At 41.7% G+C, this 15841-nt stretch overlaps 1 protein-coding gene across 1 annotated transcript in view; it reads right to left on the reverse strand.

Moving 5' to 3' along the window:
• Window positions 1-6028: 6028 nt before the first annotated feature.
• Window positions 6029-15841, reverse strand: part of LOC122130448 (NACHT, LRR and PYD domains-containing protein 1 homolog) — a 33685-nt gene continuing 23872 nt past the window's right edge. Inside the window, exons 5-7 of the mRNA XM_042705183.1 lie at window positions 7358-7492; window positions 7105-7272; window positions 6029-6152 (exon numbers count right to left, since the gene is read on the reverse strand). Of these exons, the coding sequence (XP_042561117.1) occupies window positions 6029-6152; window positions 7105-7272; window positions 7358-7492 (427 nt within the window). The remainder of the gene's footprint in view (window positions 6153-7104; window positions 7273-7357; window positions 7493-15841) is intronic.

A 15841-nucleotide genomic window follows, 5' to 3' on the forward strand; every position in this document is an offset into this window, starting at 1 on the left:
CGAACAATTTGTTGCTGACAGACATAAGTCTCATATACAGATTACTATTCATTTCTTACATATCCTACATTTTACTTTCACTTCACTGTCGTGGAGACACACCTGAAGGCTATTCCGCGTTCTTCTCAGACATGACATTAACAGGCCACTAACCGAAGGCATGTCTTGACAAACTGCCTAATCAACAAGACCGAATAGGCTTACGAAGGCCTAACGTAATATATCGTCAGCTGTTCGAACATTTAAGCATCGCACGTTTTAAAAACTTTCCATTGCGATAACTCTCACATGAGAACATCTGATAGCCAAATCCTCCATTCAAAACATGTCCCGTTCTGTTCCTCGTTAGTATTCAAAATAGGAAGTTGCACTACTGCCAAAAGAACTTGATACTGTACTGTTTGCTAGCGCCCTCGACTAGACTATAGTCTGGTCCGCAGATTTAGTTCTATCGACGAAGAAATTAGCGTATCATTTCATTGAATAAATCATATACGCTAAATGTACTGTTCCCGCTACGTGTTTTACACGACCAGTGTGTTAAGTCAGCCAAATTTGGTTTTCACAAGCCAGAAAGTGAGCGCCTTGCTCCTTTATTGATATTCAGGTGAAAACGTATGAGTGAAACTGTAATAAACAAGAAACATAAGACTTCAACTAACACAGCAAGTTACTATATTACAGCAAGGCTGGCTAATAAGTGCTAACGTTATCCATTAACGAATGACGAATGCTAACAGTCATATATTAGCAAGTAACGTAAATTATCATTTCATTTTGCATATCAACGAACGAACACAGTTCATAGAAACTAAATGTAGGTCACTTAAACATATTAACCACAGTGTGAGACAAACCAAAAAACTTCCAGCCATTGCTTCCGAGGGTGTGAGGAAAAGCGTAGCACAACCATGAGCGTAAGTTATTCACTGCTGCGAAGTTCTCTATCCCACGATACAAGCATCTGCATGGTGTGAAAGTAAAAGTCTGTCAAAAAGAAACTAATGCAGTAGCCTACTGTGAGTCAGTTACCAACTTTCGCGAGACAAATAAGAACCGCAGCTTCAAAAACAGGCCCACAATATTATAATAGCATGTTACGGCCTCAATGTAAACAGGTGTAACGATGGTCAAGCATCGGGTAGACGGAGGCGAAACGGTTGAACTTTCTTTCTTTTATTTTCCTTTCGAAAATAAATCAAAACATTGCCTTCAGGCTTTGGTGTGAACATACAGCATCCGATCAAAAGCATAGGCTTCTCTGCTGATTACTTCAGTAATAGAAAATATATATAAAACTTTTAACTTCCCATATACAGTGGAATGGGCATAACCGTAGCCTAAGTGCACAGAGTTACAGCACTTCAGTAAAACCTATTTACATTATGGAGCCACTTACCTTTAGAAAATAAATCAAAACATTGCCTTCAGGCTTTGGTGTGAACATACAGCATCTGCACAAGCAAAATATAAAGAATGCATCGCGTTACATATAGGCAACATCTACTTACGTCAATATCCCATTGTACACTATCAGCGCTTGCTAGCCAGCAAGGCGCCAGACAGAACGTCTGAACACATGGAACGACAGCTAATTAACGTTCGGGAAAACTCGCTAACTTTCGCTGTCGTCGCAAACACATACTGAAGCAATGAGATTCAACATACACACATGATAGACGTACAGTTATAATACGTTCAAAGCATGTTTAACTAAACAGTTAAATCCATGCATGCTAGATCGAACAGTACATTAAAAACATGGACGTGGCTAGCGGAGTTTACGGCTAGTCGGGAACATACCAGGTACAGTGCTTTACACAGTCAACCTACCCGATCAAAAGCATAGGCTTCTCTGATCGGGTAGGGAAGTAGCACTGGACTACACGCAGCAGATCTGCAGTACACCATATGGCCAAAAGTGGCTCCCATTCACACTTATGGGTCAAGGCAAACAAGGCAGTTTTATTTTGGCGAAAATCATATAAAACCATACACTACATTTTTAACTCTGTTACATCCACCTCCCCTGAATTTCGCCAAAATCTACAATTCTGAAAGGCATTATGTTCACCCCTACCGAAAAAAAACCCACATGTCATGGTTACACATGGTTTCCAACTTGAAAAGTATCCCCAAAAAGGATGAAGTAGAAAGAGAGTGACACAAAACTCACTACCAACTTCTGGAAGTAGGATGCCGTCTACACCCCACCCAAACCATGTCTCACAGATAAAAGCATGTCCCTACAAATGGACTCTGGCTCAGCAATGCTATATCAAAATATTAAAATACACTTAGATTACCCCCAGTCTCACTGAGTCATCTGAAACATTGCCTTAGAAACGGCATTGCTTACAATACCCTGTTTGGACATCTGACACAGTAACCGGTTAACTGGCTTCACTATACGTCCAAAACGAGTCCTAGCTGTGTGTTGGAATCTGAGTGAGTGGAGGGTGGCCGTGTACTACGTGCATCGTCTAAGTGCTCGCCGTTTTGTGTGTGTGTGTGTATTCCGAGAGTCAGTGAGTGAGGCATGAGAGAAGCTATGTTCAGAGCTCAACTCTGTCTGTGACTGTAACTGTGAACTGCCTGTATGCCCAGACCCATTACTTATGTTCAGAACGTCTTCTGGTGAGCTACACTCTGCATGGACATCTGCATTCACAGTGGTCAGGTTGTCAACCCACTCCTGAGTCCTACTTCCAGCATCCTTTCTACCAGCAACAGGCATCGATCCATCCACATCAGTGATGTCGCTTGACCTCTTTCCCACAGGAGGACACAAAGGTCCCATCTGAAACACTGTCCTCATCAATGGGCAGGAAATTAACGAGCATCAGAAGATTTCTTGGACTGTTTCAGGATGTCAGATCCGGTAGGTGTGGGTGGAGCCATTGATGCTGACAACAGTATAAACTGTGGACTCCCAACGGTCTGCAGTCTTTCGTTTCCCTCTCTCCCGCTTGTTGGACATCAGGACACGATCACCCACAGCAATCAGCTTCCTCTTTGTACGGCGATTGTAGAATTCAGCTTGCCGATTCTGCTCTTTGTTGACATGCCCTTCAAGACAGATCAAGAGTCAGACAGGCAGACAGGTCAGTCAGTAGAAGTACACACCCAGTGAGGATCACAGTGCAATCTGGACGCTCATAGGACTCCTGCAGACGACTGATCCCCTCCTCCAGTAAGAGACCATCCCAATACAAGCTCAATTGAGCTCGTAACCTACAATAAAAATATACTTCTTTGGTCTGTCATGGATCTTCCAACACAAACATAAACTCTTTTGCTTTCTCACTCACACTATCTGTTTTGGTCACTATTTCAAACGAGGCCCCCTGATCGGAGTGGATTCTTTCGGGAAAGCCGTATATGCAGAAGTACTTGTCCCAGAGTTGTCAGTAACGCCGTCTTCAGGCCCTCAAAAGCTTTCTGATGGTCTGGCATCCTATCATCAGAGGTCAACTTCCTGTATAGAGCAGGGCGTTTTGTGCAGGGTCTTCCCTTGCGCTTTTGCTTCTGACCAGCCAAGAGGTCAAAGAGAGGCTTAGCCATTGTCAGACCCTCCAGGAAGTTGCGATCGCACCAATTCACGCGAATTCAACGATTCCCCGCGAATTCAGTGCGACGTTGCAATTTTAACACATCACCGCAACTTTCCCGCAAATTTGACAAATTATTGTCGTCTCCCACAACTTTCTCACAACTAAACTATTACCAGCACTTTGTGCCCAATTACTCCACAATGATTGTGGAGTAATTGGGCACAAAGTGCTGGTAATAGTTTACCATTCCCAAGAAAGACCTCATTATTATTATCATTATCTAGGCTACTTCCGCGACGGTCACTGACAAACGGCATACAGCATGTTATAGAGTCCGCAATCCCAAATACTTAACTTACTTTAAAACACTTGTGGTAGTGAGGGTTAAAGTTGGGCGCCAGGTGACCACTACCATGTCAGACAGAGTGAAATTAATCTTGGACTAGCAGATAGAATTAACTAAAACAGTCAAGGAGTCAGAAATGTGTTTAAAAGGTATATATTATTTTAGTTCACAATCATCAATAATCACATAGAACCGTATGTATACCTAGCACAAAGACAGACTGCTTGCCCTAGTCTAAAGAGTCTCCGATTTTTTTTTTTAAGGCGGCTCTAAAAAAAATCTTAAAAAGAGGAAAAAGGCAAAACGTTTAAATCTTCGGCAAAAAAGGGCATCTTCGCTGCTAATCAACAGAAACGAGTCTTTAGCGACACAGGGCAATCAAAGCATGCAACAAATCAGACAGCTTTCATTAATGTTACACAGCTAACAATACCTTAGTTACATTGTACTCCAACCACGCAAACTGTTCCAAACAGCTTTTACAAAAACTCCTTTGTTGGACTCCAAACATGCGAGGTGGACATTTCTGGAGTTTTGGTCTTCTCGGACCATCCTGCGCGTTAATGCTAATGTCACTGATGCTGCTAGCACCATGGTTAGCACCCTCAGTAGTGGTGGAGGGTTGACCTCCTTGACCACAACGTTCCTCTCCTTAAGAATCCACACCAGATACCCCTAGCATTGCTTCTTCTTCTACGTCACTCTCATTTCTTAATCGTTCTTCCAAACGTGGACATTTAGGTAGCAAAAACCGATGCATTGTTAACTTGAAACTACCCCACACCGCTGCTTTCTCCTTCAACTGTCCAGTAACGTCAACCTTCACAAGTGCGACGTGAAAATTGGGTCAAAGGTAATGACAGAATGATTGCTCTGGGTCTAAAACAATCTGTTCATTTCAATCTGTTATTATTTTCTTTTGTGAGTTAAATATTATTATCACACAATAAATAACGCAGAATGAAATTAAATAACAATAATAAATAAACCATTATTTTCTTGGGGGTGCTATGGCTAATCCAGGGGGAGCTCAAGCAACCCCTAGCCCCCCCCTGGCGCCGCCCCTGATGGCATCGTTGGAAGATGTTGTAAAATGTGTTACTGTGCTGGTATGAGTCAAGGATCACACCGGCTGTATGCGACTGTATTTAATCCAGACAACTCGTAACTGACAGTGATGCAGAGATAGCGAGGGAACATGAACTTGACCACCGAGCATCCTGATTGGCTAAAACAATACAGTATGGTGGCTGATGATAAACAAACTGCATAATCATTTAACCAAATGATCTACAGATGTGACGAATGGAAGAATTCCGAAGGAGGTTGGTTGTCAAAAAAGCCCGAAAGGGTATGCCAAATCGTGTCCGCGTGTGCTGTGCTACATACTATGGCACAGCTAAGGAATGTGGCTTTACCTGAAACCAATCCCAGTCCCCAGGCATTTCAGCCAAACTCTGCTGTCATGGGTCTGTGTGTGGATGTGATGCGTCGCTCGTAAAAACGTATGAAGTATAGAAACAAATTAAACTATTTATTGATAAATTGTTTGATTGCAGCTTAATTCAGACAGCACATTACTATTTTCTCTCAATAGCCTGCTTCCTCGTCGGAGTCAGTCGAGTCCCCTTGCACCTGCAGGGCTGCATCTGTGTAGACATGGCCACCGCTGGAGGGTTGGGATAATCATATAATAATAATAATAATAATAATAATAATATTCTTTATTTATAGACACCGTTTACAAAGTGCTCCACAGAGGCAGCAAAATAAAATCATGACATGAAATCATCTTTAATAGATTCGTTACCAATTCAGGGTCAAAACTTTTTTTGAAGGAAATAAAAGACAATTCAAAGGAAATTAAAACTCATGCAAAACCAGGAAAGGCTCTCCTATAAAAGTGTGTTTTAAGAAGGGACTCACAGGAAGTCACAGACTCTGCCAACCTGATTTCCTCAGGCAGATCATTCCTGAGCCTCTGGGCCCTGACTGCGTGTGCGGTACTAAGAGCTCAGTGAGAGCCTTACATGGATCATTTAAATCTTAAAATGTAAAAGAAACCTGACCATGTTGTGCTAGAGTTACATCGCATCAAAAGTCTAAACATAATTCAATTCATATCTGTTCAATAGTCCTGAATCTCCTCAGTAACATTTGGCCCCCTCATTTGGATCTTCACACGCTGGTTGCAGGGCAGTAGGGGGTTATTTTCCTCACCACACTTCCCACTGGGTTTAGTGCATCTCAACCTTCATGGAGAAAAACAGACACAGAAACACATTAGATCACCCCACACTCACCTACAGCTTTAAGGATATAACACACAAACATCACAACTCCACACAAACCTCACACTCGCCTACAGCTTTAAGGATAAAACACACAGAAACATCACAACTCTACACAAACATCACAACTCTACACAAACCTCACACTCGCCTACAGCTTTAAGGATAAAACACACAAACATCCCAACTCTACACAAACATCACACTCGTCTACAGCTCTCCATCAGGAGCACCTCACTCCATATTCACTAAGTCTGTCTGATAAAACATCAAAGATGTCTTTAAGGCATTAAAAGACATCAATGTTCCATTCAATCACTTACATTTCTCTGGCAGTGTGTGTGTGTGTGTGTGTGTGTGTGTGTGTGTGTGTGTGTGTGTGTGTGTGTGTGTGTGTGTGTGTGGAGGGAGGGTAAGATGCTTTCTAATCAACAGTCAGACAGTGGCCAACAGATAGACAGATCAAGAGTCAGACAGACAGGTCAGTCAATAGAAGTACACACCCAGTGAGGATCACAGTGCAATCTGGACGCTCATAGGACTCCTGCAGACGACTGATCCCCTCCTCCAGTAAGAGACCATCCCAATGCAAGCTCAATTGAGCTCGTAACCTACAATAAAAATATACTTCTTTGGTCTGTCATGGATCTTCCAACACAAACATAAACTCTTTTGCTTTCTCACTCACAATATCTGTTTTGGTCACTATTTCAAAGCAGTGGTGCCGAAGCAAATTATTTTAAACACAATAATACATGTCTTTAGATACAATATCTGTTTTTTGTATTAAATATTTCAGTCTCTCATTCTCTCTCTCTCTCTTACACACACACAGTCCTGCACAGTGTGTCCATACACACTACCCCTCCATGCATAAACTACATACAGAAACAGAAGATGATGTATCTCTTACTCTACTTCCTTCAGAGTGGGGCACGTGTGGATGAGGTTGAGGATCCAGTAGGCCCAGCTCTCAGTCAGGCAGCTCACCTCCAACTCCACCTTCTCCAGACCAGGCAGAGTCCACCAGTCAGTGAAGGACTCAAGAACACCCATACGGTCACCTGGAGTCTTATGGGAACTTCAACACAAACACACAAAAACATGGCTGAATAATACCAGACACTCATGTGTGTAAAATACGTGTTTTAAGTAGTAGGTCTTACTTTGCTCTTAAACCTGTGACACCACGAAACTTGTGGATGAAGTCGGTAAAGCTGCCGCTGTTTTGGTTGTTGACTTGTAATAGGGTAAGTGAAGCAGGTGATCTTGTGGAAGACAAAAGTGAATTCACATCCAGCCTGAAACACAGGCACATTAGGGCTTAGTTTAGTATTTAACACAGTTAACAATGCTCACTCTTAGTATAATAATAATACAAAAAAATATTTGTATAGCCCCTTTGTACAAAATAATGCAGCTCAAAGTGCTAAACAGCCAAGAAATGGCACAAAGAAATTACATCAAATAAACATAAAAACAGAGATAGTGTGCATAAAGATTTAGCATAAACAATAGAATACATAACATGCATAACATAATATAGAAATAAAACTCCGTAGAAAGAAAATGAAGATCAAAGTAGAATATATCAAATGCAGCAGTAAGCCAGTGCCAAGCTAGATAAAGACTAAGGTGAAGAGATATGTTTTTTAGCTTTCTTTTAAAAATATTTAGCGAGCGAGCCGGCTTCCCTGATATCTTTTCGCGATCAAATGTTTTTATTTTTTAAAACAAAGAGTTTATACAGGGAGAGTAAAAAGGCAAAACAGAACAAACTAAAAACATACGTATAAAATAAAATGGGAATGGGAAGTCCATATAAGTGGGCAGAAAGACAAGGTGAGAAGAAAATAAAAACAACATGATAAAAATACCCACCAGTATATGGAGGACAGAAAAGACACAATAGACCGACATACATGACATACAGACATAGACAAACGGAAGGGACTTACAGTGCTCTCCAGAATTATTGGCACCCTTAGTGAATATGAGCAAAACAGGCTATGAAAAAAAATTCTTTGCTGTTTATCCTCTTGGTCTTTCACTCACAATATTCACAAAAATCTAACCTATTAATCGAAGTAAAGTTGTTGAAAAAAAAGTTGACATTAAATAAATATTTTTCTCCAAAACATGTGCCACAATAATTGGCACCCCTAGAAAATCTTATAATTAAAATCTAACTGAAATATATTTCCAATCATGTTTTACATTTTTAAGTTCACCTGTTTGATTAGGAACTTTGGCCAACCATGACTTCCTATTTCACTGGGGTATAAATATGAGTGTCACACAGGTCAAATTCCCTTAGTCACTCGTCACTATGGGAAAGACCCAAGAACACAGTGACAAAGTGCGACGAAAAGTTGTTGAGCTGCACAAATCAGGAAATGGTTATAAGAAAATCTCTAAACAGTTTAAAATACCGATTTCCACTATCATGGCAATAATTAAGAAGTTTAAAGCGACAGAAGATGTTAAAAATCAGCCTGGAAGAGGACATGTGTGTACATTGACCCCACACACCGTGAGGAGGATGGTTCGACTGGCAAAAGAATCTCCAAGGACACAGCTGGAGAATTGCAGAGGTTAGTTGAGTCTTGGGTTCAGAAAGTCTCCGAAACTACCATCAAATACCACCTATATCACCATAAGTTGTTTGGGAGGTTTGCCAGAAAAAAGCCTCTGCTGTCAATCAACAACAAACTAAAGCTCCTACAGTTTGCCAAATGGAAGTCAGACTTTCAATGGGGCCGAGTTATATGGTCAGATGAGACCAAAATAAAGCTTTTTGGCAACAAACATCAAAAGTGGGTTTAGCGTTGACAGAAAGATAGCCATACAGAAAAGCACCTCATACCCAATGTGAAGTATGGTGGCGGATCTTTGATGTTGTGGGGCTGTTTTGCTTCCAAAGGCCCTGGACATCTTGGACATACATGGTATCATGGACTCCATCAAATACCAGCAGATATTAAATAAAAACATAACAGCCTCTGCCAGGAAGCATAAAATGGGCCGTGGTTGGACCTTCTATCAGGACAATGATCCGAAGCACACCTCAAAATCTACACAAAAATGGTTCACTGACCGCAGAATAAAGGTTTTGCCATGGCCATCACAGTCCCCCGACCTAAGCGCCATACAAAATCTGTGATGAGCTGAAGAGGAGTGTCAAACTCGGAATCTAAAGGATCTGGAGAGATACTGTATGCGCAGTTGGCATTGTTTATTAAAGATATTGACAGAAAGCACATCATGGAGAGCCCATGGCTCTATCATGCTGCTCTCTGAAGAGCGCCAGGAAACTGAGACGGATGGGTTAAACCAGGTGAGCAGAGGCCTTAGGACGAATTACCAGAAATAAAGTTTGAAATCGGGAACAGAGAGACCGCCGTCTTGAAGCGCGGCCACTTTCTTTTCCATATAAATATATTTATATACTGCAGATTGAAGCCTACTCCAATAATCAGATGGAGGGGGACAACATTCATTTTTATAATAGAAATACGGGCTTGAATAGACATGGGAAGACTAATCCATCTGTCCATATCCTTCAAAACATTAGTAAGCGCAAGTGAATAGTTGTGCTTGATAATCTGGTTTAAGGATGGAAAGACCTCAATTCCTAAATATTTGAACTGCCCAAGTAGTGGTATATTAACAGGGGTGACATTATTGTTTAAGTGCAGAAGCGCAGACTTGGACCAGTTCATTTTGAACCCTGATCATTTCCCAAACTCCTCAGAGATGGATAAAAAGTGGGGTAGAGACTGGGTGGGATGTTCAAGAAACACCATCACATCATTTGCAAATAATGAAAGTTGGTGTTGTGTATCACAAATACATATAGGTAGGACCAGGTTTGATAGACGAACAGCCTGGGCCAAAGGCTCAAGAGAGAGGACAAATAGTGCAGGGCTCAATGGACATCCCTGGCGTGAGGACCTACAGACTGGAAACAAAGAGGAGAAAGTTTGACCTGTTAACACTCGCGCTGAGGGGTTTGAGTATAGAACTTTCACCATTCCAATGAAAGTGGAGCCAAAGCCCATTGCCTCGAGGACAGACCATAAAAATGACCATTCCAATCTGTCAAAGGCTTCTATTGCGTCAAGTGATAGAAGTGACACGCCTGATATTATCTGCTGCCGTCCTTGATTTTATAAAGCCTGTTTGATCAGAATTGACTAATTCTGGCATGTGGGGCTCAAGACGAAGTGCAAGGAGCTTTGCAAAGATCTTTATGTCAGAGTTTAAGAGACTAAAAAGGAGATAGCTAGAACACTCACAGCCTCATTTACTAACAGGATTGCGCCTGTTTCAGGCGTAAAATAGCGGGTAAAAACCTAAAACCGTATTTATCAAAGGCGGCGCACTTTAGATTACCGGGAGGGTATAAGGGAAAGTGGGTGTTCGTGGCAAAGAGATGGGAGGAGATGGGTAAAGTGCGCCTAATTATGTACCCTATTAGTAACGAAACAAGAGGTGTTTTAGCATGACATATCAGTTACTTAATGAAAACTATGCGTGTGCGAGAAACTTGAGAAACACGAACATCAGAAATGTAATTTTTTTTCAGAAATGTAACTGTTTATATTTGATATATCATTTAATATAGGCATATACAAAATTGTCCTACCAGCTAGCTGTTCGGCCACGTCTTACCCAGAATCGCCGCTAATTGTATGGTTTAAACTGTATTTTCACTAGGGCTGTCAATAGATTAAAAAAAATTAACTAATTAATCTCACATTTTGAAATTCATTAATCTAGATTAATCGCGATTAAAAGTTTGTTTGTCTGTTTTTTTTTTTTTTTACTTCCAATGAAAAATATCTCAATTTCCATACATTGTCAATCAAATGAGCTGTGACACCCAGGTAATTGTCATTGCTGACTGATGTCCAGTGGTCACCAGTAAGGGTGACGGTGGCAGCTTGCTCGAGGAGCTGAATTTTTCGTGCTCTCTCGCCGTCATAAAAGGAATGTATGCGAGACACAATGGTGCCCCTCGACGGTAAATCGTAAGAGTTGTCTCCTGAAGCAATTCGAATCACCTCAGTCAGCCCAACGTCCTTAACTATGTTGATGGTCCGACAGTCACCAGCAACCCAAACTGCTAAAGCGTTGGTAACCTTTTCACGGACTGGTCTAGTTATTTTACTAGAGAAGTCGTAGAGTGTGGGTTGGCGACCATCTAACTTGGGACTGCTTTCTGTCGGGTGCTTTGCATTAAGGTGATAACTTAAAGACGAGCTGCTTCTGTGATAGCTAAATTCAATTTGACAAATGCTACATACAACTTTAGTTTTGTCGATTGTTCTGTAATTTTGCCTATTAAACAGAAACTTTCCGCCCAACAATCCCTCAGCTCTCTCCATCTTCAACTACCGCAGTGGTTCTCAAACTTTTTCTGTCATTCCCCACTTTGAACAAGGGGGGCTATTGGTAGGCCAAGCCCCCTACTTACATTGCCCGAGGGGACACAGGTTCAAGTCTGGCCTGATGTAATTTCCCAATCCTCTCCCCACCTCTTCTCCGCATCGCTTCCTGTCATAACTTCATAACTATCCAAATAAAGGCATTAAAAAAAATAAATAATAATTTTTTTTTTAAGTTGCGTTAATTGCGTTAAAATATGTAATCGCGTTAATCGCGGCCGCATTAATCGCATAGATTAACGCGTTAACGCTGACAGCCCTCATTTTCACCCATCGTTCAAGCACACCAAGTACAGTGCTCGCCTTCTGCGTAGGAGTAACGCGTATCTATTCAGGAAAAGAACTTGTACTCGAAGTACACTAAGTAAATTGTAGAGACAGAGCAGCATATTCATTTCACCTTCCATGTTTATTTTGACGTTATAGCCTCTCGAGCGCAAGCTACCCCCAGTGCCATGGCAACCGAACGTCTGAAAACCTCAGTTTCCCCTGTCCACACTACAACTCCAGTTTTCAAATGTATCCGCCCAGGGCAGCGTTTTTGAAAAGCCTGGTTTTCAGTGTTGGAATACGTCATTTTAAAGTAAGGGGTGTTGTGTATTCCTACCAGACTATTTTAACAGGATGCTATGGAGCAGTAAACCTGGCTATTAACTATCCTAGCTATCTCTAGCTTAGGAAACCATCTTAACAGTTTGCAGTTGCCTGTGTGTGATTAACTCACTCATGTGTGAATATGAACTTGTGAACATAAACTTGTTAATATGAAGCCCCCTGAGGATAACCATAGAAACCCAGAAACTCAAAGTTCGCTGAAAAGTTTAATTTCCCAAAATCAGCTCACCAATAAAAGACAGTCTTGAATTCAAGGTGATCACAACTTTTAGTGTGAACGGAAGGGCTAAAGTAAACGGAGAAATATTTATGAGTTTTTCTATATTTACCCGGGTTAGTTTGCTGTAACCTCGTCAACCAAAAGCTCTAATTCTAATTTTTACTCATCATTCATGGTGGCAGAAACACGCAGGCTCCTTCTTCCCTATTTTAGCAGCGCGCTATTAACACTAATGGGCGGGGTTAGGCGCAGATGATACGACGAGGTTCTTGTTTGATAAATACGATGCAAAATACCGTGCGCTATATGCGGTTTGGCAAAGGCGCTGATTGCGCTGCGGTCGCAATGTTAGTAAATGAGGCCCTCAGTGGGGTTTTTGTCTTTTAGTTATTTCAACAGGGCCGTCTGCAAGAGCAGGGAACCATTTAGGGAGGGAGTGTGTGAGGTATTGGATGGCATTGGATCCCTCGAGCCTCTCTTTCAGCCCAATGACACGAATGTTGCATCTTCTACTTCTATCCTCCATATCTGCCATTTTCAGCTCTAGTTCCCCAGAAGCTTGGTCATGGCCATCAAGAGCGCTGCAGTTGTTCCCCACCTTGGTTTTAAGTGTATCCACAACTGATCTCACAGTGTTTATGCTAGCAGTCAACGATGCTAGCTCAGCATGGATAGCACTTAGCTTCTGGACATTCTCCATCCCCACCTGTTGGATCTGGGCAAGGCGTGGCTCGAAGTGGCCTTTTTGTTTCTCCATTAAAGATTTGACGATAGAATCAATAACCTGTTTAGAAACTTTGTTCTTCGAAGTCATTGTGGATTAAATGACTTTGGACTTTCACTGCTTAAAACTGAACTGGTGAGACAGTTTTTGCCTCCTCATTTTTAACGCAACCCACTGCCATAACATAAAGCAGTTTTAATAAACTTGACAAACAAAAAATAAAATAGTCTGGCCCAGGGCTATTTGAAAACGTATGTTGACATTATTTAAAACAAAAACTTTTGTGTTCAACAAGTCTGTATCGAAAGCCTACAACACAATTAATGGCAGGGAAGAGTGGTTGCAAGGCTTTTAAACCAACGTTCCCGGAGCCACCCAGCCAGAGATAGCCATGGCTGGCTACCTCATACGGTTCGTGATGAATGTAAGTCCGCACTCCTCGGCTTTCAAGTGGTTTCATTTAATGACAAGTTGTTACTACCTCTAAGTAGTTACCCAGACTAGGAAAACTGAAATATCATAGTACTGTAGCTAGTATCACTGCTAATGTTACTTAGTTAGCAAGTAGAGCTGTGGCTGACACCTGACTGACAGATAGCTGCTGCTTAACACACACATTGTTGCAAATTGTAGATCATAGGCTACATACATATTATAGATATGACACTTACAAGAAACACTGTTCGCTAATCGCCTATCCCAATGCTATCCTATCTTGTTGTACTCAAATTGTCAGAGCTAGCTGGCTGAATGAATGAATGGATGCGATCTCTCTCTGAATAAAAAAAAAAAAGCTAATGGCAAAGATTCTACGGCGCTGCATATTCCACCAATCAAAATACTGCAAAGACGGACATTCTAGAACATCTTTGAGCTCTGAGCTAGAGCTTGACCCCTGGCTGCTGGCTGGCCTGCTTGAGCCTGTGGCGTGTAGGCTACGCAACTAAATGTTTGGTCATTGTTTTCTTTCTTTCTTTTTTAATTAGTATCCCGGGTCTGTCTGTGAAAACCGGGGACATTTCCGGGGACAGCTCCAGCCGGGGACAGGCCACCAAAAACGGGGACGTCTGGTCACTCTATTATGCTAGCAGTCAGCCACCTGTTGGATCTGGGCAAGGTGTGGCTCGAAGTAGCTTTTTTGCTTCTCCATTAAAGATTCGACGATAGAATCAATATCCTGTTTAGAAACGTTGTTCTTTGAAGTCATTGTGGATTAAGTGAGTTTGGTAAGCACAAAGTAGTGCAATTCTGAAACTAGTTACTACAATAAATCAACAATTTGGCAAGGCTGGGCTTGGAGCTAGGGACTTAGGCTGCCATCTTTGTCCAGCTGATCACGTGACTCCGGCTTCCCTGATATCTATATGCAGTGTGTTCCATGGTTCATGTGCAACCTGTAACGTTTACATACAACACCTTTAACACAGACAGTGAAGCTTCTCATGAAGGGAGGTTTCACCTGAGGCTTTTGGAATCTCTGTCCACAGAGAGAACGGATGGTGGTCTTGAACTATCCTTAAGCCTGCCAATCAGAACACAGTGTCAATGGGGACTGACCAATCAAAGAACAAACACAGAGTTAATTGGTTCTCGTCCATCAGAGTACACTACCAAAAGATAGAAATATACCATTCAGTACACACACACACACCATCAGTTCAGCACCTTGCAGTTTATCAACTTTATCATTATAATCAGTTAATCAATGATAATAAGTAAGTCAATCAATTATGATTCATTATTTTAACAATCTTGCTGTTCTCACATCAGGTGACGGCACGTCTCTGTGTTCTGAATGAAGTCCAAGCACAGGGCTGCGGTGCTGACAGTGATGGTCGTCACAGACAGATGAACTTCACCCACAGACTTTTGCCTGGAGAGAGGACTGAGGACCTGCTCCACACTCTCAGGTGAGAGGCTGCTCTCTTCCACGCTGTAAATGAGCACATACAGACCAATCTCAATCTCTCTCTTCTGATCTCTTTATTATGCACTCACACATTATACATGTGTGTTCATGTTCCCTTTACTTAAATTAACCCTGACCCGTTTGTTATTAAGATCAACTATGTCTAAGTAAGACCAGGTGGCAGATTTGTTTTGTTAATGTTACTCCCCAACACTGCAAAACTAAACTGGGTAGAAACTGCATTCAGTTCTGGACAGCACAAACAGAAGGGTATACAACAAACATATAACACAAGGAACACACTATATTTGCTCCACCTAATGTAGAGTTGAAAACATAGAAGTTGTACAAGTTCTCCATAATCAGAAATGTAAAACGATTACCTCCGTTTAGTCAGGTTCTTTCTCTCCACCAGATCGGAGATCAGGACACCAACATCAGCATCTGACAGCCCCTGCACAGTTAACCTTTCAACAACATGAAGACAGCCATCAGACCATTCAACCACAACAGATCAGCTCTCTCACAAACAGACCACAGCACGACATATGCATTGAAAAAACAGTAGACTAGTGCCTGATTGTAAAATCTCAAGACTCTATTACATACACAATGCAGTGCTTACTCCAGCAGTCACTTAGGGAGTGACTGTAGCTTTTGACCAGCAGAAGATGTCATCCAATTGATACGTAATTTCCTGTTTTTTTAGAATTGCTGCAACCTGCCGAATAC

The sequence above is a fragment of the Clupea harengus genome, unplaced genomic scaffold, assembly GCF_900700415.2.
Source record: "Clupea harengus unplaced genomic scaffold, Ch_v2.0.2, whole genome shotgun sequence".
NCBI lineage: Eukaryota > Metazoa > Chordata > Actinopteri > Clupeiformes > Clupeidae > Clupea > Clupea harengus.